The sequence below is a fragment of the Scomber scombrus genome, chromosome 2, assembly GCF_963691925.1.
Source record: "Scomber scombrus chromosome 2, fScoSco1.1, whole genome shotgun sequence".
Taxonomy (NCBI): Eukaryota; Metazoa; Chordata; class Actinopteri; order Scombriformes; family Scombridae; genus Scomber; species Scomber scombrus.
This window is the reverse complement of record NC_084971.1, coordinates 29,538,878-29,564,098: the sequence shown is the minus strand read 5'-3', so window position 1 is coordinate 29,564,098 and position 25,221 is coordinate 29,538,878. Positions and strand designations below refer to the sequence as shown.

The following is a 25,221-nucleotide window of genomic DNA, read 5'->3' as shown; positions in this document are numbered from 1 at the left end:
CTTCAAAAGTTCTTGGCGACAGTGTTAGCAAATAGTTTTTGGCCACTAGATCAATTTAAGTCAAATATCCACTTTTTCTGTGGTTCTGGTTATGTCTTTACCAACTCCTGGCTATTTAGTACTTTACTGCACCACTATGGCCAACAGCAGGTCCCTAACTTTGTTTGTCTGCTGTTTGGTGCAGTGGATTTATCTGACCTTCCTTGCTAAAAAATAGCTCCCTAATGCATCCCTGGAAACAAGGTTGATGAATTTGCGGGATGGAAAACTAAAACCTAAAAAAGACTAAAAAGCGCCATATAAATTCGAGGAACTGCAGACTTGGGTGATAACTCTCAGTGGGTTCATCAAATTACATTCAGTTTTTTCTGATTACTTAAGTGCAGCTTTAAAGAAGAAATTCAGTGTATAACAAATATACAGAACTAACCACAACTGGGAGCTCTTCTCACTGGCCTTGACCTTTGGTTTGACTCTCAGCAGCCAATCCTCCTCAGCAATGGGCGGGGTGGGCATATTGTAAAGCGGATGGTCGAAAAGCGCCACCAGTTTCAACAGCCCAGACTCCAAAGGTTCGGTTTTACCGGTGCTATCATGAACAATACTGACCGGCTTGTTCATTGAAGCTTTTCTCTCTTTCACTGACAAACCTTTATCAGTAAGTATTTGCACATGACCTTTGGCATTCTTGGCATCTAAATTGGAAGAATCTCTTTGTGTGGTATCAGCTGGTGACTCAGCTAAACTACTGATCCCTACGGAGGTGTAGTTTGTCTTTGCCAGGTCTGTCAGGATGTGTGTCCTGGTTGACGGTGGGGGGTCACAGGGCTCTTGGTAAATGGAAAGAGAGACAAGCGCCAGGAGGAGGTGGAGGAAAATGGTGATGAAGGCCAAGGACAGACAGATTGTCCTGGAGCGACGGCGCATACGCCACATCATTCTACAAAGAGAAGAGTGAGAGAGAGATAGGGAGGGTTAGGAGAGGTAAAAACATAAAAAGAAGAAGGAAAAATAGGAGCTTTTTAACATTTTTAGCAGAATGTTAAAAACATAATAGCCATAATGGCGTACAGCAATAAAAAGTTCAGTGGTAACATCAAGCAAACCAAAGCCAACATAATGATGATCAAGGCTTTGATAAATGCATTAAGTTAGCTTTTTACACTTTAATTAAAACAAGAATGTCAATCTACTTCTACCTGCTCCTATATCCATATGACCTTGCAATCAATTTACTTGAGTCAACATACAAAACATTTTAAATATGAAGAGAAAAAGGTAACTTACACAGCTTTATGTTGTTGAAAATGCTCTGTCAACCCTCTGCTGTTGTTTCCCTGTGTATCCAGCCAGAGTTTATCCAGTTGTTTGTACTTTCCTCTGCTTCTGCTACCAGGCACACGTTGGGTAAGGTGCCAGGTTAAAGTGATCTGGGTATTGATCAGTGTGTTTACTGATCTCTGGAAAGTAAGAACTGGAGGTTCACTCACTGGAAGTCACAAGAGACAAGAGAGTGACTTTGAAAAAAGACAAAAACTTAACTGTCAATGTTTATTGGATGCAAAACAGAATATACAAAGTAATGTAGGTGCAGTTTGCCTGAACTGTTTAAACAAGAGCCTGGACTGTATTCATGAGCTATTTAACTACACACCCATTCACAAACTCTTTATGCATGATGCAGATTGAATTGATGAAAAAGACAAAGTTATCCAACTCTACTCTCTATCATGGTTTGCAATTGTAACACAATTTTAAAAAGGAACCATAAAAAGCAAATCAATACAAAATCATGTTTATTTGATATGGAAACTGGGCTTTATGGCTACGATGAAAAATAGTAGCAGTTGTACATTTTCTTTAAGATGAAACCTGAATATGTAGAGATAGAGAATCTGTTGCAGCAAAAGAGAGGTTCACATCTTTTCTATCATATCTTTGAATTGCTGTAAGCATTGACGATGTGGGCAGCAATAAAGATGTCTGGAACCAGCTTAATTTCCTCAGACAGTTGATTCAAAGTTTGAGTTAAGATCAGTTAAATAACAGAAACACAAACAGAGAGTCAGAGATGAAGGCTTAGTCGGTATGTTTCTTACAGTATTTTACACTGTATGTGAATAGACAGTAAATTATCTGTATTCTGTCAGAGGTTATGAAGAAGCAGGCTTTATAACCAGGCAATGGGTAAGACAGATCTTTCATATTCTTTGCAAGTTTTGGTGTGTTGGAGGCTTCGATTCAGGCATCTCAGACTTCATGGAGATTCCCGCAGGATAAACTGTTTCTGTGAAGTACGGCTCTTTAAAGTCTGTGTGTGTGTGTGTGTGTGTGTGTGTGTGTGTGTGTGTGTGTGTGTGTGTGTGTGTGTGTGTGTGTGTGTGTGTGTGTGTGTGTGTGTGTGTGTGTGTGTGTGTGTGTGTGTGTGTGTGTGTGTGATGTGTTGGGAATGTGCATGTGCATAAACAAGTAAAACACATGAAAGATTTGAGAGAGTTTAACAGAAAGTGTCTGTCATACCCATGTGACTATGTGTGTATTAACTACGCCAAAAAAAGGATCACATTTTCTTAAAAAAAGACTCATCAACTGACTAAAGAGAATAAATAAGTATACACAAGCTTGGGTTTATTTTAGCTGGCAGGATGTCTCAGCAGGTCTCTGTAGGGGGTTCAAACAGATCAGGATACCAATGAAGGTATGTTGGCTTTACAAACAAAGATGTTATGTTTGAAAGCCTTAATCTTGAAGAAGGCAGTCTGCCGAAATGCTGATCTTTGTTTTTGAACTGCATGTATTGGCATTATGAGTGTGTGGCTTTCCCATTTCCTCTGTTTTAGAGGTGTTACCAGTAAAATGGGCTAATTTAACAGAGGCAAATTTTGGATGAACCTGAATCTAAAAAAGGATCAAAGGAGAAAATGGTTGAAATAAGGTGAAGAAGATGAAAGTTTGATGCTGGTTTTAAATTAGCATTTTTTGCCACACTAGCACACTTGCAGCTCTATGGATGGAAATGTTCGGTGTCGGTGAGAACCCCACGTTGTTGCAGACTAGGATTATGATAGATTTGCATGAAATTCAGTACAGACAGTCATGGTCCCTTAAAAAGATGAATCCTAATGACTTTCATGAACTCCTGACTTTTCATCTAGCACCACCAGCAGGTTAAATCTTCATCTATCCTGTGATATATTCAAGCATCTACCAGATGAATGTTGTACAGACATTCATGACTCACAGATTATGTATCTTTATGGCTGTGTTGATCCTCTAACCTTTCTCCTAGCTCCACTATGAAGGTGACATTTTCTGGTTTTGTTCACTCATGTCTCTCTCAGGGTGAATTCCAATTACTCTGGTGAACCCTTTTATCTAGCTAGCGCCAACAACAGTTTGAATTCTTTCTATTTTCTTTCTACGCTTTATGACCAAATACATGCACAACTGATGACATTCCCATCATCCTCTGCTGTGCTTTGTGTTTAGCGCTAATTAGCTGTTATAAAATATTCCTTTATTAGTCTCACAGTGGGGAACTTTACACTAAAAATGTTGGACATGGCAAACAATAATGAGCATGTTAGCATTGTGCATCACACAGGGCAGCCTCACAGAGCTGTATACTTTTAGCCTTGTAGTAAATACATGGTGATAGATAAGCAGTGGAAGGTAATAATCACTGGGCTTCAGTCGGGGGATTATTCTTTACAGGAGTTAATTTAAAAAGAAATTAAAAGGGAAAATCAGCATAAAGTGTGTTAGGTGTAAGCTTCAGGGCTCATTGAAATCAGTCCCCCGAGTCTCTACTGGTGGGATGAAGACAATTATCCTACATATTCACATTTTCAGTTTGGTGCAATCTACAAACTCACCGCTAGATGCCACTTAATCCTACACACTGCACCTCTAAACACAAAAATAATTGTTGTTAAAATAAATTGTAAGTGCAAGAATTGATGTAGCATTTCTCCAATAAATAATATTCCTTGCAACAGCATCTACCCTGCAGCGGGACACAGTTTATAAAAATTGCAAATGAACAGCTAAATCACGATGTATAATAATATGGTTAAATATTTCTTTAGAGGTGGGGTGCCTTGGGGGAAGTTGGACTCAGTATTTTAAAATCATGGCTACAGCTCGGTGTTCTCTACCACTGTGATCAAGGAAACTGCAATAATAATAATAGTAATAATAAATTAGATCTGAAGTGCCTTTCACATAACGCAAGGACACTTTACATGAAGAATGAAAGCAGAAAAACATCCACTCGGTTATGTCTTCCTATTGTATGAAAGATAATATGGTAAATTATTTGCATTTATATAGCACCTTTATGGTCTTCACACCACCCAGTACATGTCAACATTCACTCATTTGCACACACTGATGGCATAGATGCATGGAAGGTGCCAATCTGCTCATCAGATCTAATCTATTTCTCATTCACACACATGGGGAGTAATTTAGGGTTCAGTATCTTGCCCAAGGATACTTCCACATGCAGACTGGAGGAGTCAGGAATCGAATCACTGATGTTCTGATTAATGGACGACCCACTTTACCTCCTGAGCCACAGCTACCCTATCCTTCCTACAACAGGAAAGATGAATGGATTGGTCACAATATTTAATTCCACTGTGGTTTGCCACATTGCTGCTCATGTAACTTTGACTTGCTTGGATTAAAATGATTGTGTGCTCGAACTCTTTGGCACCAGCTGCTTTTTAAACTGCGGTAGCATCTCGGTTCAAACCTTGCAACTTGTGGAACTGGTTTATATTTTATATGGTTCAACAAGGTCGTCAACAACATCTAGAATTGAAGTGGTAAGAAAATGTTTTGACCCTCAGTCGGTGTCAGGATGCAATCATTTCTACTTTCTTCACTGACTTTTTTTAGTTGACAGATGAAGCATATTTTCAGTCTTCAGCGTGACAATGAAATTAATCATTCAGATGATGAGATGCAAACAGCCTCACAACTATCACCTGAGTGTCTTTACCTCTAATCTTTGGATTTGTTTGCAGCTTACCTAACAGCCCTCTCAGTCTTGGTACTTTTTGCTAAGTGTCTTACGTTTTGCCTAATGCACTCTCTCTGTCTTTGTCCCTCAATGATGTATTATAAACAGGCTGTTTCAGGCTCCATCCACACACACACACCAGTCATCTTTTATCTCTTTACTTTCACTTCATTTCACCATTTCTCTTCCTGCTCATAATTCCCCCGAATTTATGCTCCCCTTTTTATTTCAGTCTGGATATGAGCTTATGAAACACACAACCACAGCTATTGAGGGTGGAAAATGTGAGCTACCTCATGCACGCAAACACACATATTAATATTGGATTGGGTTTCTCATTTCTCAATAGTAATACAAAAAAAGCGCACTTGCGATGTTCAGATAAAAATGTAATTCTTTTTTTCTAGTCTGCTGCTATCCTCTGTCCCCTTTCCATCTAACTCTCTGTATCTTTGACTGTTCAATCAGTTTACAGAGAGGAAATGCACTGTCAAAAAAAAACAAGTTCTCTCTTTCACTGAGTCTCCTTTTTCAATACCAGCTATTGAATTCTCAGAGTTGTTCAGCCACCTACAGATTCCCTCTCTCTTTTATTAGGCTACCTCCTGTGCCTTGCACTCACACACACAGTCAGCGAGGCTCCAAACTTCCACCCATCATCGCAGGTGGTAAGGAGGTTGCTAAGATACAGCGCTGAGCTTTCCAACACGGAGAGATGCTTGGATTGAGGACACGGTGTAAAACTGTTTGAAGTTCAACATCAACGGAGTGTTAACATATGATATTTGTGTATTAATGAAAGGAACCTTTTCTACCATCTGTTGCTATAACGCAGTATGTGAAAGATTAGACATTTACTGTGCTAATAGCCACCACCAACACCCCTGCACATCTTTTATAAGTCAGTATTTTTTTACAAGTTTATCATCATGATATTGCACTCAAACAGCCTCACAACTGTCACTGATTTGTTTCAGTTTACCTAACACCCTTCTAGGTATTTTTACTTTTTGGTAAGTGTCTTACTTTTTGCCTAATTGCACTCTAACATAAAGTGTTAATTTATGGTATTTCTATATTAATAATTCAAAAATGTGTATCTGTTGCTATAACACAATATGTGAAAGATTTTGCATTTACTGTGCCAATAGCCACCACCAACACCCCGGCACATCTATTTTTTACCAAGTTTACCATCATGAAATTTAACTCAAACACCCAACGAAATCATAAATAGGCCTACCAGTGGTATAACTTGTCACATAATTCAACCACTAATGGACGGATGGCAAAAGAATATAGTAGTTTAATTAAATACTTGTAATGTAACAATCAATTTACTTTCTTTATCAGAGGTTTCAACCACATGTTGTGGTCTTCATGAAGGAATGACTACCTCAGGTATCATCAATCATGTGACTTAAGAATCCAATTTCCACTGGTCCACTTCATGTATGTAATTAATGATCATGTAAACGCAGTCATCATCTTGGGTCTCTCTAACCTGCTGCCACTCTCTGAGTTGCTTGCTACCACTCTCTCCCTGTGTGTGTGTGTGTGTGTGTGTGTGTGTGTGTGTGTGTGTGTGTGTGTGTGTGTGTGTGTGTAAGTGTGTGTGTGTGTGTGTGTGTGTGTGTGTGTGTGTGTGTGTGTGTGTGTGTGTGTGTGTGTGTGTGTGTGTGATTGTGTGAGTGGAAACAGGTGTGGTAGAGTCAGGAGCAGAGCCACAGACCCTTTTCAGGTACTCAGCCTTGCCACTTTCCACTCTGCTAGGTGGTAGCCTCTGCAGCCATTTTTCACACATTACCAGTTTTCTAGTTGTTGCTTATTTCCTCCCTTGCCTAACCCTTTTCTTCTGTTCTCCTGCAGTTCTGTCCACTCTGTCTCCAGTTCCTGTCTTTAACCTCTCACCTCATTAGCCCTGCTTCCCTTCCTCCGGAAATCTACTATTCCCAGCCCAGGCCTCAGCCACATGTTCCCAGCTTCCAGCACAGTTTTCCGGTTTCCAGCCCAAGCCTCAGCTCCTGGTTTCCAGCTTCCATCTGGTTTGTCCGGCAGTCTCCTGACATGTTTTACTAAACCACAGATCATTTGTTAAATACAAGTGAATTGTTACATACAAGGTTAAAAGAAAGCTGTCTGCATTAAGTCTGTTTATCTTAAAATGTGGCAAATTCTTGTAAACAGCAGAAGAGGGAGGAGGATATGAGGAATGAGGATACTAACTGATGTCTGTATTTTATTGTCAGAAATATAATTAACTTTACTGACATTTTAGATTTTTTCCCGTGATATATTGAATTTATATAGTGACTTTGCTGCTCTAGAAACAGTATTTAACTGGATTAGGAAAAGTTCTTCAGAGATCCCGTAAGAATATAAGAACTGAGCCGACAAGAGAAGTTTAAGATAAAATCCTAACATATTAATCCCTACAGCTGCTTGGTGACTTCGCCCTGACTTTGGGAGGATGAGCAGGTTTTAGGTATTTATTACTTTGACTCAGATGTTCAGTTCAACACTTATCCAGTTTCTAGTGAAAGATTGGGGAGGAGGAGGTGGGATTATATCGCCTTTTTCTAGGGTCCAATTTGTTCCAGTATTACATTTGAGAGAAGAAAACACACCTTAAAAAATGTTTCTTTTAGCCAGAAATTTGATGACTTTTACTAATGTGAGAATATAGAAAACATTTTTTTAAACTTTTTTTGTGCAGCTGATATGCATAAAAAAATAAAAAAATAAAAACCCACCATTCAAAAACAGTTTATTCACATTTAATATCATTAGTTGAAATCCTTTTTGTTCTCCTGTGTTATTTAACATTGGACCATTGTACTGTATAGTGTGATTGTAAATGCTTTTTCTCCAGCAACAAAAAGCGTAAAAACTTTGAAAAGCTTCATTAAAGATTACTCACCAATTTATTAATGACTGATGAGATATTCATGAATGTTTTGTGATTCAGAAATGATGTATAGAGACTAATTATGAGGGGATATTTTGAAATGCCAGAATATGAACAGTATGTAAGGGTTAAAATCCCATTACTGAATCCCTTGTATCTATCATATCTCTGTCTCCTTGCTGTTGAGTGTATGCACTTGGGTTCACCTGCTTCATCACTTGTAATAGTTGGTCAAGATTACATGAATTTTCAAAAGAAATCACCGCCTATTATATTTTATTGATAAGTGATCTCTGGGAGGGACTTTACAGCAACCTTTTTTTCCCCAAAAAACCCAGTGAGATGCAGATCGCTTCATCATTGGTTTTAATTCAAATGAATCATGTTCATGTGATATTAGGGAGATGTTTGCATGACATGGTGAATCACACAATGTGTCCCAAACTTGCCTTAAACTCGTGTGTGCCTCTTGAACAATAACGAGAATTCTTCCATCGCACCGAGGAGAGCTTTTCATCATTGAGGCTGAGCAAACTACCAGAGGCTTTAGTATGACTCTGTGGCTCTTTGTATGAATATTTAACAATGCTGAGGAGACACAGCGAGAGGGAGGAGATATATAAAGACTGTCTGAGGTGAATAATGAATGAGATGCATCATAGTGGGAACCATGTTTTCTGACACAGGACTTACTGGATTAATCAGCCAACTTGGTGAAGCCAAATGAAAAAAATAACTCTATTCTGCTTCTGTTAAGCCCAGAAAATCCAGATGTTTCATGGTCAAATCCCTTTCAACCATCAAAGATAATGTAGATGTTTATGGGATGTAGATGATTGTAAGCAAGTAATCCATAAAACCTGAGCTCTTTCTCAATATCAAAAAACAAGCAATGATTTGTGTTGTTGAAAGGTGATTTCATGCCTGTGGCAAGATCACAAAGGCAGAGATAACGTCTGGCAGAGCTGCAGGTGTTCTGTAATAGCAACACCACAAAACTGGCTAATGCTCATCTACAGTCTACTTCCCTCCATAAGAGAGAGCAATTCTCAAAATAGCATCAACCAATTACAGTAAAACACAGGCAGATGGACTGATGTACAGTCGTTAATAATTATGAATTATCTAGTGCAAATGTTCTTTTCGGGATCGCAGCATCCCCGCTTTAACACCCTCTCTCTCTGTCCATGTTTCCTGTCTGTATCTGCCTAATTGAGTCAAAAATACAAAGAAATCGTGTGTAGTCAGGCAAAGGTGCTTTTTGCAGGCTAACACAGACCTGGCCTCTGCAGTGATTGCCTTCTTCAAACATCACCAATGCTCAAAACATATTAAGTTTCAGGCAAATATATTAGCTAATATAAATCAGACTGCATGTGGTAAGTTGTAAATGTACAGTAGATAATAGAAAACTATAGGGATCAATAAATAGGTATATTGTAGGTGAGTGTGAGTATTTTGTGACAGACCTACTGAGCAATTTGTTGGGTTATATTATTAAGGCACAACATTTCAAATGAGAAACTATTATTTTAGTTTATGGAATATAAAATAAACCAATAAATATGTGACTTATATAGAGAGGTGAAGAACAGCATAAGATACGATACAATATTGATGTAAAATGGCTTTTATTTCAAACTTGGATAAATCAGTTTGATGCTCAATCAACAGCAAACACAGAGACAATAAATCATTGTCTCTGTGTTTGAGTGTGAATAGAAAGCAGTGACAGAGCAAGTCGATGGGATTTTTCTCTTATTTGTGAGATCAGGGTGCATGCTGACCTGATAAGGGGTCATGCTGTTTTGAGTACACAACGCTGAGGTTGAAGTTGCCAGTTTCTGCTGATCTGACAACAACAGTGACCCGTTACTCTCCTCTCCTGGGTCAAAATGCCCTCTACAATGTCATGGTGCAAGAGGGAGACTTCATTACATCACATTGTAGGTCTCACGCTTTACACGTCACATTTTTTTCACCTTCTAATAGCTGCAGTGTTGCTATTTAAACTGGTGCTTTTTAATGGTCAGTTATGGACTAACTTTTATATACTGTTTCAGTAAATGTGCTCTGAGGCTAAGTGTACTTTGTCCTGGTACATATGCTGCATATCAGCTCTGTCTGAAGTTATTTGTGTATCATTGCACCAGATTTGCTGACAGGAGACCACAGATACATAACCTGACAAATGACAGTAATGTGTCATCTAAAATATATGTTGGAGATAATCAGGCCTCAGTTTAACACAGAAAATAAAACTTGTTTGGGTTTAGGATGAAAAATCTCTATCAGAATTGAGATTTATCTGATGCACAAATAGTATACGTACATAAATACAAACATGTAAGTATATATCTGTATAAGTGCAGCAAATAGTGAAGTGATAATGATCTACTTAGGAAAGTAGATATGCTGGCATTTTCTATTTGTTACCTCCATCCGTGAGTCTTGTGTGGTTAAATAACTACATCTACACAGCCTAATTCCATGAGATAAACTTTGTTGTTTATGTTCACTATTATGGATTAAGTTAGTGCAAATATCTTTGAATCTCAAGGAAACCATTAATTATTGTGAAATTGAACACATTAGCAATTTTTCAACATTACAGTGAGCAAATAAAATGTACACATCACTTTTCTAGATCACAAAGTGCTTCGAATTATAACACAAAAAAGAGAAAATATAGTAATAAAACTTAAAATTAAGTTTATAAGCATGTAAACATGTAGTAAAATTTTTATTACACACTATAATGTAGTTAGCAGATTTTATTGGAGACTGATGTAAAAACAGGTAAATGTTAATATAGTAAAACACAGCTATGACTTCATAGGGAAAGTTATAATTGCAGACAAATTCTTTACATTAATAAACATTTTAAATGATTATATCTGCTAACAACTACATTATAGTGTGGTATAAACTATTTTAATGTTTGTTTACTACTTATGAAAAGGGGTTCCAAAATAATAAAATAAATCCACTTTTAAAAGAACACTACCCAAAGGCAAGTCTAAAAATGTGAGTCAGAAGCTGTTTTTTTTTATAGATGTCGACTGATCTTAAATCCAACAGGAGATGAAATTGAAAGTGAGTCACGACGTCTCTCCAGTTTTGAGCCTGGAGCGAGGAACAACCAACAAACCCTGATTAGTGGCCCTCACTGGTGAAATAAGGCTGCAGCAGATCTTTAATACACATACCTGACCATACAGGGCTCTGAAGTAAACACGCTCTTCTATAAAATGTTGAAGACAACCGCTAAGCTTTTCTTTTTTTTTACTTTTTGCTCATCACCTGTCCTCCTACGCATATCTCTGTGAACATGTGTGCAAAGACGACCTTTCACTGAAACTTCTGGATTGTAACTGATATGTTAATGGCCCAGCGTACACCAGAGCATCCGACATTGAACCGCGGAGCAGAAATGGCACTCTGAGTGTCACTGAGGTTGGTTTCAATGAGGAACTCCACAAAGACATTTCAGGAAAACTGACAAGAAAGAAACCCCCCCCTCCCCTCCAAAAAAATGTCAATTGCCTTCAGAGGAAAACAACGATGAAATGGCAACTTTCTTCAGTTACTTAGGGGGAAAACCTGCCACATGCGCCTGTCGTCATCCACTCTGACAAGTCCCCAGCACTCAATCATTTACTGTTTTTTTGTTTTTTTTCCTTATGAACAAAAACCCCTGTCAGGTATTTTTGGAGGCATCTTTGTTGGTCTCCTCCTCTGTGTATTTTTTTGCAGGAAAACACACTGAAAAAGGAAGCTCTCGGCATCCTATTCCTCTGTGTGAAACATAGAGTTGTACTCTTTTTTTAACATTTCAAAAACCAACCAGGAATTCAAATTCCAAATCTAAAAAAATATATCTGCAAAACTCTCCTGGAAAAAAAAAAAGATACTCTTTCTCTCAGCAGCTATTGTTTTTACCCCCAGTTGGGGTAAAAGAAAAAAAAATGACAAAAGAAGAACAAAGACTGCAGTTTAAGTTCCTATTTCACCACATTTCAGAGTTTATTGTACAATCAGGTCAGTTCACACACAATGGTCCATTGCACTGGATCATTAAAACTGGCGTCAACATGAAAACAATCACATTGCTAATATCTCCTAGTGTGGCGATATCGTCGGGGATTATTACAAACACCTTTACAGGGAGAAAAAAGTGGATCAGGTTTATTAGTGTTGTCCGGCTCAGGAGATCCAGAGCCATTAAAGTTGTAAGAAGATGACACTTGTCTTTAAAAAGAATTTTCTCAAGTCGCATCAAAATATATACACATAAAAAATATTAAAAATTTGTATTGAAAGACAAGTGTGGTCGTTTGAGAGAGAGAGACAGAGTGTGAGAGAGAGAGAAAGAGACGAGTGAAAAGTTACGGATGGCGTGGACGTGTTTTTTTTCTTCACTGTTGCACAAAAATCGGATCATACTGCCGAGGAAGGTGACGATGTAATGTTTGTCTTAAAAAAACAGTGTGTGTCCAGCACACACAAACATACAAACACACTCACACACACGCACTCCCTGAAGAGGAATGAGGATAAAGGACTTTGGAGACCCTGGCTGGCTGTTGTGTGTGTGTTTTTTGTAAAAGTTTAAATTAAACTTGCAGACACACACACAAACACACACACACACACACACACAAATGTTTAAGACCATGGAACGGCTTCAGAGACGGATGGAGGGTTGAAAGCAGAGAAAGTGAAAGTGGCGGATAAGGCAGGAAGCTATTTTTATGCCTACAAGCCCGAGTGTGTGTTGCACTCAAAATTCCCTTTCAACTATTTTTCCCTGCCAACTATTTTTACATTTTTTAAACCAGACAAGATCTCCATATGACGGTTTATTATTCGCCACAGCGGCTGGTGCTGTGGACAAAAACTAACCTGCTGTAACAAAAATGTAACCAGCGTCTGGCTGGTGGCTGGTGTTCACTCCCAAACCAGTGACCGCATCAGAGAGAGAGAGAGAGAGAGAAAGAGAGAGAGAGAGGAGGAGGAGGAACGGATGTGCTAGGAGCATTTCCACACACACACTGCGAGACTTCCTCCGAAGAACATGTAGAGCAGGTTCTTCACCTCGTGCGTGACCTCGAAGCCGAAGCCTTCGCCGATCACCACGTGCCACGAGCTGCCGAATTTCTTGTCCATGGACTCTTTGATCATCTTAGCTGCACTCTGGGAAAGAGAGAGAGAGAGAGAGACACAAAACAGACAGAAAAAAACATTAAATTAAAGAAGAACTTGAACTTATAATGACTTAATACTCATACTCAATAAAACAACACCTGACACAATACTTTTGTCTCTGTTTCTCTACGACAGTCTGACAGGTGAATATCTATTTCTAACCGAGCCACCAAATAAAGATGAAAGATTGACGGCACAATAAACAAGTACCTCATTGTTGGTTGCAAACTTTTCACAGGCTGTCACACACAGCTCCATCGTCTCTACCCTCATTTCCTCGGGCATGTCTGTGTGCTGAAGACAAACACAAGTTAAAGAAATTGTTAGTTTTTTTCTTTTTTTCTGACTGAATATGAATAATTTTTCATCGTATGAAACGATGCGAGCGAGCGTCGGACAAACAAGAATTAAACACTTTGACTTCAAACGGGTCGAGTTGTTTCAGAGCGTTTGACAAAGTTCAGAAACAGAGGAGTGAAGTGAGACGTTTTTCTGTATGCTGCAATCACAAGTTTAAAGTGTCGGCACGCATCATTGTCATTGCGTCACTTGATGGCTGCAGCACAAACACAGCACTTCATACTACAGCTACAACTAACAATTGTTTTCACGATCAATTAATCTGTTGATTATTATTTTATTTTTTTCATCATCTCCTGACTGTATTTCATTGTCTTCTACTTTCATCTTAATGTCAGCCTTGTTACTGCTGTGTTTTAGGTCTTTGCTTCGTCAAAGATCTTTGTAAACTCTGTTTTTAAAAAGGTGCCTTTTAAATAAAGTTAGTATTATTGTTAGTTTATTCGTTAAACAACTCATTATTTAGTCAATAAAATGTCATAAAATCTTTAAAAACGTAAAGGTAAGGTACACTTTACTGAAATTAAAAATTGACAAACAGTCACCTTGTAATGGTGAAGTGATACAAATAAAATAAAATACAATAAAAATACTATATAGAATAAATAATCTGTAAAGCCCAAGATGTCGTCTGTATCCAGCAGAAGTCCCCAACTCAAAGTTTTCAGTTTACTGTGGTCGAAGTAATCAGAAAATATTCACATTATAGACGCTGGAATCAGAAAATTTGGACTTGTTTTTTTAAAAGAATGACTCCAAACAATTATTTATCAATACAGTTGGTTATTAACAGCAATTAATAGTTTGTCAGCTAATCGATTATATATATCATATAGAAAAGGTTTCAGCAGACATGACGGACCGATGCAGGAAGTTGACCCTGGCAGACGCTACACGATCCACCACGATGATGACAGTGTTAAGTCTCTATGTTACAGCTGCCCAAATGTGAAACAGACATAAAAGAGTGACTATCGTTGTGCTATAAGTTATATGCTCTCCACAGTTAAATATTTGAACCATCGCAGAAGTCGCGGCTATTGTTAGACGTAGAGCGTTTCACCCTCCCTCCATCCCTCCACCCCTCTCTGATGTCTGTATCGCATGAAGGGTTTCACTGTTTGGAGAAACTCACATCAGTTATTCTTTTGTTTTACTCGTCAAACAACTTAAATTTTTCAATTTTGATGTTTTGTAAAGGCCTGTGTGCAGCTTTGGACGTTGTCATGTTGTAACTTTTGGCAATGTGACTATAAACTGAGGCTGTCAGCGTTGATCGTGACGCGATTAAAGGAAGAGTTGACTCATTTTATTTTTTTGTTGTTTGTTTTTAAATTGCACTAATCGCTCCTCACTGACTCAAAACCGTCTTAGATTGTCGTTATAATCGACCTCTGTAAACTGAGCACAGCATGTGTTGGTATGTCAAAGTCTTCCTGCTGCTGTCATATTCCTGCTCTGTCTGCAGCGATAGTTGTGACTTTCCTTCAATGTCCCCATTAGTCTGTAACTTCTGCTGCTCATGTTTCTGCACAGTGACGTTGGTCTGTATGTCGAACAGTAATCCTTCCAAAAAAATGTCTTTCACAGAATAAACACTTTTAAAAATGCAATTAATCGCAATTAAACAAAAGCGATTAAAAAAGTTAATTGTTTGACAGCCCAATTATAAACCAATACACCTATTACTGATTATTGTCAAAGTGAACGTGACACCAATAGAGCTGCAAGGAGTAGTCAATTAATCATAAGTTGCCAACTATTAAATTAATCTGCAACTATTTTGATATTTTCGCAAAAATTAATACTTTCTGGTTTCTTTAGTTGCATCCCAACAGAGCACATATCTTCTTGTGTTATTGGCTATGATTGCATTAGATTGTTAACTTCTGTGTAACTTTATTTAATCAACATGTGATGTAGCATTCAGTGACACTGCGTACGAGATGGTTCATGCCGCCTCTGATTTTAGCTGGTGTGTGTTTTAATGACTACATTTGAGCCACATTCCTGTAACAACCTGCAAAACAGCTACAGTAAACTAACTGTAGGAGCACAAAGCTGCACAGAGTAACTCATAATCAGACTACAGTTTAGATCTGGTCTCTGCAGAGTTAGTTACGTAGTTACAAGGTTCCCACACATTTAATACCAATGAATTTTCAAAACTTTTCCATAACTCTTCCATAACATTTTACCCCATTTCCATGACTTAATTTAAGTAGTTTAGGGTTCCTCCCCCAGAACATTTTTAACAGAATACATGTCATTTCCTGTATTCTGGAGCCTTTTAACAGTTGTTTTGACACTTTGATCTCACTAAATGATGGGTGCATTTTAATAATTACATCCATATGAAGCGTTTGGCCCCAGATCACATATTAGAAGATATCAAAAAGCTAAAAGTATAGAAGTTGATGATCAGTATATTCATATTAAATGAATCTACTGATTTTTGACATGGTAAAAGTGGGAGGTCCAAGTTCATGCAGCCTGACTTATATCCATTATCTTTGATACCAGAGCAGGTCATCCCTAATTCAAAACTTTTCAAAAACAATCACCTACTTCCAAACCATTTCCAAGCCTGGAAAACAGTTTTTCTACTTTCATAACTTTTCCATGAATGTAATGACACTTTACTTAACTACATTTGAGCCACACTGCTGTAACAGCCTGTAAAACAGCTACAGTAACCTAAAGCTGCACAGAGTAACTTGTATGCAGACTACAGTTTAGATCTGGTCCCTGCAGAGTTAGTTATGTAGCTTATATCTTCTTGTGTTATTAGCTATGATTGCATTAGCTTGTTAACTTCTGTGTAATTGTTTTTAATTAACATGTGATGTAGCATTCAGTGACACTGCATACGAGATGGTTCATGCCGCCTCTGATTTTAGCTGGTGTGTGTTTTAATGACACTTTCTAAACTACATTTGAGCCACACTCCAGTAACAACCTGCAACACAGCTACAGTAACCTAACTGCAGGAGCACAAAGCTGCACAGAGTAACTTATAATAAGACTACAGTTTAGATCTGGTCTCTGCAGGATAAGTTATGTAGTTATGATGTTCTTGTCCTTCTTTTACTGAGGCTCCTACCCTGATGAGAGGGAAGCTGTGCAGTCTCTTATAGTCGGCCTCTTCTTTCTTTCCCTCGCCAGTCCCTGCCATCCCGACTCCTGCAACAACAAAAACAAAGTAACATCATGAGGAAACGTTAATGCACAAAGACAGCTTACCCTTTTAGTTTGGACGTGGGTGAAAAAAAACGTGTTAAAACAGGAGTATTTATTACAGAAAGCATGGACAGTCACATCTGTAAGTGTAGCTAACAACACTAGCTTTATCACTTAGCCAATGCTAGCTAGCGACTAAAAGTATCCTGTCACAGTTTCCATAAATATAGCAGGTGTCTAGTTTGAAAGATATCGACACATACCGCGTGTTACAGCTGGTTTATAAACGTGTCCATTGCTTCTTCATCAGGTTAGACACCGTAACTAAGGGAGCAGGTTGCTAGGCAGCTAATTAGCTTAGCAAAAACACAGCTGATGCTACCGGTTTAATGTTTCCTTATCTCACAATTTAGACTAACTAAAATACGCTGTCACATGATTAAAGAGTTAAAGCGTGTTGTATGTGGTCAGTAAATGTAAGGTGATGTCTGTGAGAGTTACTTACGAGGCGTTTGTTCAGTGAAAACTTCAGTTTGGCTGCAGTTCGGTTGTTAAGGAGACATTTTAAACAAGAGCTCAGCCTGTAGGATAAGACCCGCCCACTACAGCAGAGCTTCGTTCCTATTGGTTAAAAGAGGCTGTCAATCAACAGAGCGACAGACGTTCTAAACCGCCCCCTTCTTCTCTACCAACTGCCAAATCTAACTTTTTTTAATGTTTTAAAATAAAATAAAATAAAATAAAATAAAATAAAATAAAATAAAATAAAATAAAATAAAATAAAATAAAATAAAATAAAATAAAACAGATAAAAGAAATAAAGAATAAAATAAATTAATTAAATTAATAATAATAAAATGAGATAATATATAAAATAAGGTTTAAAAAATAAGATAAAATAGATTTTATTTGTCATTCAGATTATACATATAATCTGAATATATACATATAAATACATGTATATATTGCACATTTACGTAAGTATAATTGCACAGCAGTACTGTAAACGTACAGTCCATGGAACACAAATAACAATTTTTAAAAAATGAAATAGTATTTAGAATAGTATAGAATTTTAGTTACACAATAGTACAGCAGCAACACATTGATATTACAGACATGTGTTCCTATCTATCTATCTATCTATCTATCTATCTATCTATCTATCTATCTATCTATCTATCTATCTATCTATCTATCTATCTATCTATCTATCTATCTATCTATCGCACATGTATATATCTCAGATTTTCTGCACATTGCAGATTTGTGTTTATCCGTATGAGAGTATATTCCGTGCAAATTTCAGGAACATTCACATGTATGTAATCTCAGGAACTTTATACATTTATATATTGCATTTACTGTATATTACACTGCTATTTTTTGGTATAGGTTGGTATGATTTCAGTTACCTTGTTAAAACCCTTTAAATAGCATCTACTCCTTCCCCTTCATTAAAAAAACAGCAAATATTCATTTCAAACTTAAATTGCTGGACACACAACATGTCTCCTTCTTCACTACCTCAATGTTTGTGCACTGCAGGCTCCAAACTAGTTGGGATGTCGCAAATTATTTAACTCAGATTTTCAGTATGCTACACACAGAGAAAGTTTCCTCCTTCAGCAGATGAATTTGGAAAAAGCCTCCTAGTGTCCAATTCTGCATGTTCATCTTTCGAGGTACAATTTTAACTGCTTTTTTAATTCTATTTATTTTATGTTATTTTTGTAGTGTTTTAAAACTCAAATAAAATAAAAAAATACAAACAATGTGCAGAATATGGTATGATAAAGAACAGGACACACACACACACATACACAAACACACACGCACAAACCACCCATTAGTGCTGCACAACCACAAAAAATTGTTTTATATTAAATGATCAGTTTTTTGTGCAGGATTATAATCTAAAGAATATGTATATATCTGTCAAATATATGTTGTGGAGTAAAAAGTACAAAATTCTCCCTCTGAAATGTTACGATTTATAGCACAAAATAGAGATAAAATAAATATATAAGTAAATGTATTGTTACTTAATAAGTTTTGACCATTATCTTCCTTTCTGTTTGTCTGCTCTAAAATGACACCACCATCTAGCAGGTTGTGCGTGAGTAAAAACCATTCTCTATCTATCCTAATAAACCCTCTGAATCTGACCCACATCCAGCTGGAAACATCTGGGTGGAATCCCCAAGTGGAGAGTTTTGACCCAGAATCGCCGGTCTGCTCTAGGCACACAAAAATCCACAAAGCTCAGAGAGTGAGACGGTCCAGGACTCTCTGGGTGAGAGTTTTGTCTGTTAACATGGAGTTGCGCATTAAGCCTCACACGACTGCTGCTGCTATTTTAACTCAGACTGAAAAAACTCCAGCACCATCTGGATTAATTTAAAATCTGAAACAATTACTCCCTCTTGGATTACAGTGGATTATCATTCCCTGGAGAGGCAGGCCTACAGATCACATGATAGTCTTTCTCTCCTTTTAGCTCTCTTCTGTCCTTGTCTTTACCACTCTTTCTCTGTGTCGTGATATATATTTAAAACCCCTCAACCCACCTCACTTCACCTTATCTCACCTTCCCTGCCTCATCTGCACTGAAGAGGGCTTCCTCAGAGAAACAGTGAGCTATTAATTAATTGCACAGCGAGAGATTTTTGTCATGAAATGTTTTGGCAAGGTTTCCTATCAGCCCAATTGACTCAGTTTAGTTACAACATCAATTAAGAGATAAAGATAAATCAATTCTACTTCAATTTGTGCATATGTATCCATGTAGAGTGTGTGTGAATAGTTGTGTTATCGGCTCATTTCAAGTCAAAAACAAAACAAAGCTCCAATATTGTATAATTGAAAGAGAGAAAAGCTTTTTTAAGGAAAAGTATAGGATATGAAAGATGAGCAAGGAGAGGGAGAAATTATTAGATAAAGAATATATTACATCTGCAGACATTTAATTTAGATATTTTTCTCAATTTGTGTAAGTTTTTAGGGTTGTTGGCACAGAGCAATACATGTGTTTTTCTTTTATTTCTGCTTATTTGTGATTTATTCATTAAATTTTTTATCATATACGCAACATTAAACCAAAACAAACAGGATACAGTAAAAGGATACAATATAGCCACCAGAATAAATATACAAACAACACATTAATAACATATATGAAACAGGTCAAGTGTGGATAGTATTCAGTAATATGAAAATAAAGGAGAGTTTTATATTTTTGTAAATGCAAAAAAAGGGATTTTTGTTCCACAGTCAAATCATTTCCAGTTGAATTTCAGATAATCTCTCATTCGCTGCCACCATCCCAAACATGAAGCAGTTACTAAAAGTTCAGAAAAGCTGAATGAAGTGTGCAGTGAATATAAAATATAGATTATAGTAGGCATATCAGTCAGAAACCTTTGAACAGTGGGGCTCAGATGGACCAATATTAAAATGAATGGGCTACATTAATAATATAATAATAAGAAGCAGATTTATTTATATAGCACCTTTCAAAAAACGTGTTTGCAAAGTGCTTCACGAACATAAAAACAAATACGCAATTAAGTTACATATCAAAATAATTACAATAAAATCAAGAAATAAACAATGACAATGAATAAATGAATGTAATGAACAATAATAAAAGCATAGGTCAATAAAAGCTAACCTATAAAAATACGTTTTTAAGAGCGTTTTAAAAGAGGATACTGAGGTAACTTGTTTGATTTCCTGTGGAAGTGCATTTCACAATGAATGTAGCAGGAATTCACAATTATAAAATATGCCTTTACTCTTACTTGCACAGAGTTAGATACATACTATAGTGGTAGGGTAAATAAGAAGCAACACAACAGCTAGCAGCCATTTATCTTAATTTAGCACACAACAGCTAGCCTGACTGCCACTCAGAATCTTTAAAGCTCAGTAATAAACAAACATTACCTCATTACAAAAACTAAAGCACAAAAAAAATACATGCTGTGGTTTTATATCCGGACTATTTCTCTGCCAGGCACAGAAATGCACTTTTTTTAAAATTAATTTTTAAAAAGCAGATATGAAATGTTAATGAAATTAGTGAGGTGCAGAGTTGCTGGGAGGCAGATTGTGTTACTTTGGACAAAACCAGACCATCTGTGCCCGTAGCTTTCATTCATTGATGCTAAACTAACTTAACAAGTACTAACTAGCTTGAGCATCTCAATTAACGTCAATCTCTGCAAGATGTTTATCCCAAAAGTCCTCTCTGTGTATTTTCAGAAAATATCACGCCTGGCTATTTAATTAAAGCACAACTCAGATTACATTAAGATTCAACATTTTCATTAAAAACAAACCAATTTAGACATCAAATGTCTTCAGCTGGAGTTTTTTTCTTAAATAGCAAAGACTGGATGTTGAACAAAAATGTAATTCTGGATATTACTTCTGATGTATTTCCACATCAGTAACTAACAAAAAAAGCTGAGAGAAATGTTTATGAAGCTGATTATATGATGCAAATGTTCTACAGTATATATAAATCAACCAAGGAACTTGTAAACAATGTTTCATAGTGAAGCTATGACAATTAGGGTTGAAATGCTGTTAAAGCGCATTGTATGAGAATTAATTAGAGTAAAATTCAGACGTGGAGCGCCTTGGTGGCCGAGTGGTTAGAAGGCATGCCACATAATCGTAGTGTCCCTGGTTCGAATCCGGCCTATGCTGCGGGACATTTCCCTCTCTCTGTCTCTGTCCCTGTGTCCTGTCAGCCTCTCTGCCAGCTACTTAGTAAATAAAGGCCAGAAAAGCCCAAAAATAAATACCTTTTTTTTTTTTTTTTAAAGTTAGTTTGTCCTCAAGTTGTAGATGCAGCAGATTCTGACTGGTGAAACAGAGGAGGCGGTGGTAACAGTAGCTGAACAGGGGAAGTAGTAGGCCTACTGATACTGAACGCTGTGACCAGACTGGCTGGTGATGCACCTGAGGCAGACGGACAGAGGATTAACAAGGGTAACACTTCACATGAGAATAACTACTTGACTAAGAAGTTTGGTCGATGCATCTATACAACGTAGTATACAGAATGATCTGGTGAAGAGTGGAGTGCAGGACCGGGGGTTTACTGCAGGCTTCTGATGGGATGGATAAGCAACAGGTGTGCACATGAGCCATGGATGTGTTATTAGAGCTGAATAACGGACCAAAAATGGCGCCCATTCAGTTCTCAGCTGGCGTATGTATGCCAAAAAAGTTCCCAGCTTCTGGTTTTGCTTTTGTGTTACGCAGCCCATTGAATATGCGCAGTAGTGTTTCCTCCACTGGCCCCACCTGCAAGTTCCCACTCAGCCCACAGACTTTACATTGTGATGACGTTGTTGATTTTTAAATTGCTTTTCTTGCCTCGAGTAAAGTTTTACAAATATAAAACCTCCATGGATCAAAATTGTTTGTGTCTGGTGGATGAACTGCTGCTTTATCAAGTAAAACAGTAAGAGTCCAAGTGTAGCTTGGGCTCGGTTCATCTTATATTCTGCTTGCTGCTCGAGCTGCTTGATTATTTTATTTTGATGGTTTTCGATGGATTGTTATTGTTCGAGATAAAATCCAAATAAATAAATAAAATAAATAAATAAATAAAATAAATAAAATAAATAAAATAAATAAAATAAATAAAATAAATAAAATAAATAAAATAAATAAAATAAATATGAGGGGACTTTTCACTGCAATATAAGAGCCAGCGTGGCCACTGAGTAAAATTGGCTGCCAAGCTGAGCGGCAGCACACTATCCAGCTCTTATAATACATCCATGAGATGAGCTGGATCACCACGCTGCAGGCTGAGGCACACACAAACAGAAAACAGACACAAAAAAAAAAAACAAAGAAAAAAACAAGAAACACAAGGGAGACTGTGGGAGAGAATAGAAATGAGGGAGAGACACTGGCTAACCATGACAGAAAAGAATAAGATATTTTTTAAGAAAGCACAAAAAGAAATATTTTTCTTTAATTCTCAACAACTGGATGCTTTTTTTCTGCTATTTATGTGTGTGTGTGTGTTTTACACATGTACGCATTGATATTTGGTTTTGTAAAAAATCATAAAAGAAGAGATTATATGACAAAAATGACTTGTGCAGTTTGAAATAAATACCCAAAATGATAGACTAGAAGAAAAGTGCCAAGAGGCCTTGTAGGTAAGCTGAAATAAAAACGTCAAAACAAAGCAGAAGGCTGTAGAGAGGGAGATGGAGGTATTTTTGACAGAAGCTGTAGTGAAAAGACGGTGATGAGAGGCGGATGAAAGACAAGAGGGGGAGGCATGTAGACCTTGAGCAAAGTATTCATCATGAGGGGAAATATTCTGTAAACAGAGTCCTGAGCAAAAAAAAAAAAAAGAGAGAAAAAATGCGGCTGCACTTGATGAAGAAAAGCCAGCAGAACAGTTTGGATATGTGTGGAAATGAAGCACTGATCAAGAGTGAAATTGCAGAGGCTAGATAAGAGGAACGTGGAGAGACTCACAGCCATGAAGCGATGCATTGCAGTGATTTGTAATCTGTTTCACTCGTCACAATGCAGGGCTGACACACGCTGCGAGCATCTGTGCAGCGAGAGATGGATGGATGGATGGATGGAGGGATGAGAAAGAGTTGAGGAAAATTATGGGATGAGGCGATGTGAGGGGATTGCTGTTAAAAAATTACTATTTGGAGTTGGTGTATGCGGCGGCAGTGGCGGCAGGGCGTGTTAAGGTCAAACAAGGATTTTCATAATATGTGCCTGCCTGCCACAGAGGGAGGTAATTAAGGTGTATCTATAATTCAAGAGCTGGAGCAGATTGTTGGGGAGGGGGGGGAGAAGAGCAAGACCCCATGTGACTCTGCTAACAAGCTGTGACAGAGGCGAAAGCGACGCAGAGGATGGAGGAGAGAATCAGAAAAATAAGCAGTGATGAAGAAAATATTCACTGACTGGATGATTCACTGTGAGGCTGAGTGGAGGACTAATTGACTGACTGGTTGATGACTAACTGACTGACTCACATCCTCATTCAATCACAGATGCATTGATCAAAGTCAGGTTAGTATTGTACAATAGTGTGAATGCATTCAATCATTTTTCGTTGCATCTTTATTCATTGTAGTTAACCTTTAATGTATTCTTGAATGACACACAAACACAAAATATTTGTTGAGAGGTCCAGATGAGCTAAATTACTGATAAAAAAAGCTAATATGTGACCATGGCCGTAGTTGATTTAAGTTGCAAAATTGGAAGTGATAAGAAAGAACTGGACCACAAGAATGACCATGACTGAGAAATGCCGTATAAATACATCAAAAATAAGACCACAATTAATATGACTGTTTATTATTTTTGACCTCGGTATTTGAAAAATCCTGGCTACGGTCTTGTATGTGACTACAAGAAGGCAGCTGCTTTCTTCTGGTCTAATATGTTAGCAGAAACATGATTGTTGTTGCTGCCGACACACTGTCAAGGCCTCATGGGAACTGTAGCTGGCAAATTCTATATTCATAAAACAAGGCAGGCAGATAAAATAAAATCTGTGTGAGAAAATAATTCGAATTTTTTTTCCTCTCAATTAAAATCACCCAATCTACTTTCAGAGCATACAGTATTTGCTAAAAGGACAAATCTGTGTTTGCTTTGTAGAAATGTGATTAATTGCAAATACTGAATGAATGTGCATAAGTTCATAGTGTGCTCACATGGTGCACATTACTGAATTCATTTGTTTGATTTGTTGATACAGTAAGAGGCATGTAAGGGAGAGGTGGTGGTTTTGGGGTGCCAATAGAGTCACTTAACTGGGTTATCAGGCCACGATGTACAGGAGAAAAGTATGAGCTGAAACATCAAACTAATTTAAACTGCAAAGAGAACAGATTTTATTTGATAAGCAAATGTTTTTAATCAGTAAAGATAACTGATCAGAAACAAGAATTCCTTAAACCCTTAAAAACTGTTGATTTTTATCTGGGTGTGAAGCAAGTAACTCAGCGAGAAATTAGCAATTAAAACTTTAATTAAAGTAATGAGTGATGGGATAACTTGGTGCCTGTAACCAAGACCATGGCAGTGCGTCAAAATGCAGAGGATCAATTTCCCTGCAAGGATCAATAAAGTACTTTAAAAAATCTGCTAATGAGTAAAGTAACTGTGGTATTGTTCAGCAGCAGCAGTGACGGTAATGGTGGTATGATAGTAGGAGCTTTAGAGAAAAACACTGAAATGATGCACCTTAAGGAAACAAGAGGAAACCAAGATCAAATAAAATAAACAATATCATGAAATGTTAGCAGCATCAGATCACAGTTCAGCTGAGCCAAACACCAGGAAGTGTTGTGAGTGGGCAGATCAGTAGTCACGAATCAAAACTTTCATAGTTAAAATTAAATTATATCTGCATCAAAGATCAGACTTACTGTAGTGGCTCTGTTGAGTTCTCGCCCCAACAACTTCATAAACACACACACACACGCACACGCACACGCACACACACACACACACACAC

At 37.4% G+C, this 25,221-nt stretch overlaps 2 protein-coding genes across 2 annotated transcripts in view; both read right to left on the bottom strand.

Annotated features, from left to right (window-relative positions):
• The window catches only part of LOC133986627 (extracellular serine/threonine protein kinase FAM20C-like), a 36,387-nt gene extending 35,448 nt beyond the window's left edge, over nt 1-939 (bottom strand). Inside the window, exons 1-2 of the mRNA XM_062426330.1 lie at nt 671-939; nt 431-589 (exon numbers count right to left, since the gene is read on the bottom strand). Of these exons, the coding sequence (XP_062282314.1) occupies nt 431-589; nt 671-939 (428 nt within the window). The remainder of the gene's footprint in view (nt 1-430; nt 590-670) is intronic.
• An 11,006-nt stretch (nt 940-11,945) lies between these two features.
• Nucleotides 11,946-17,279, bottom strand: LOC133993823 (dynein axonemal light chain 4). The gene is made up of 4 exons (XM_062432920.1): nt 17,191-17,279; nt 16,609-16,688; nt 13,356-13,439; nt 11,946-13,133 (listed from the first exon to the last, which is right to left on the bottom strand). Exons 2-4 carry the CDS (start codon nt 16,678-16,680, stop codon nt 12,969-12,971), a joined length of 321 nt encoding a protein of 106 aa, XP_062288904.1. The 5' UTR covers nt 16,681-16,688; nt 17,191-17,279; the 3' UTR covers nt 11,946-12,968.
• Nucleotides 17,280-25,221: the final 7,942 nt, after the last annotated feature.

Excerpts from the sequence above, each read along its gene's own strand:
- LOC133993823 (XM_062432920.1), bottom strand. The coding sequence starts at position 16,680 with ATGGCAGGGACTGGCGAGGGAAAGAAAGAAGAGGCCGACTATAAGAGA. Across the intron at positions 13,440-16,608 it reads ACAGCTTCCCTCTCATCAGG|CACACAGACATGCCCGAGGA; the intron begins GTAGGAGCCTCA and ends GTTTGTCTTCAG. Across the intron at positions 13,134-13,355 it reads AGTTTGCAACCAACAATGAG|AGTGCAGCTAAGATGATCAA; the intron begins GTACTTGTTTAT and ends TCTCTTTCCCAG.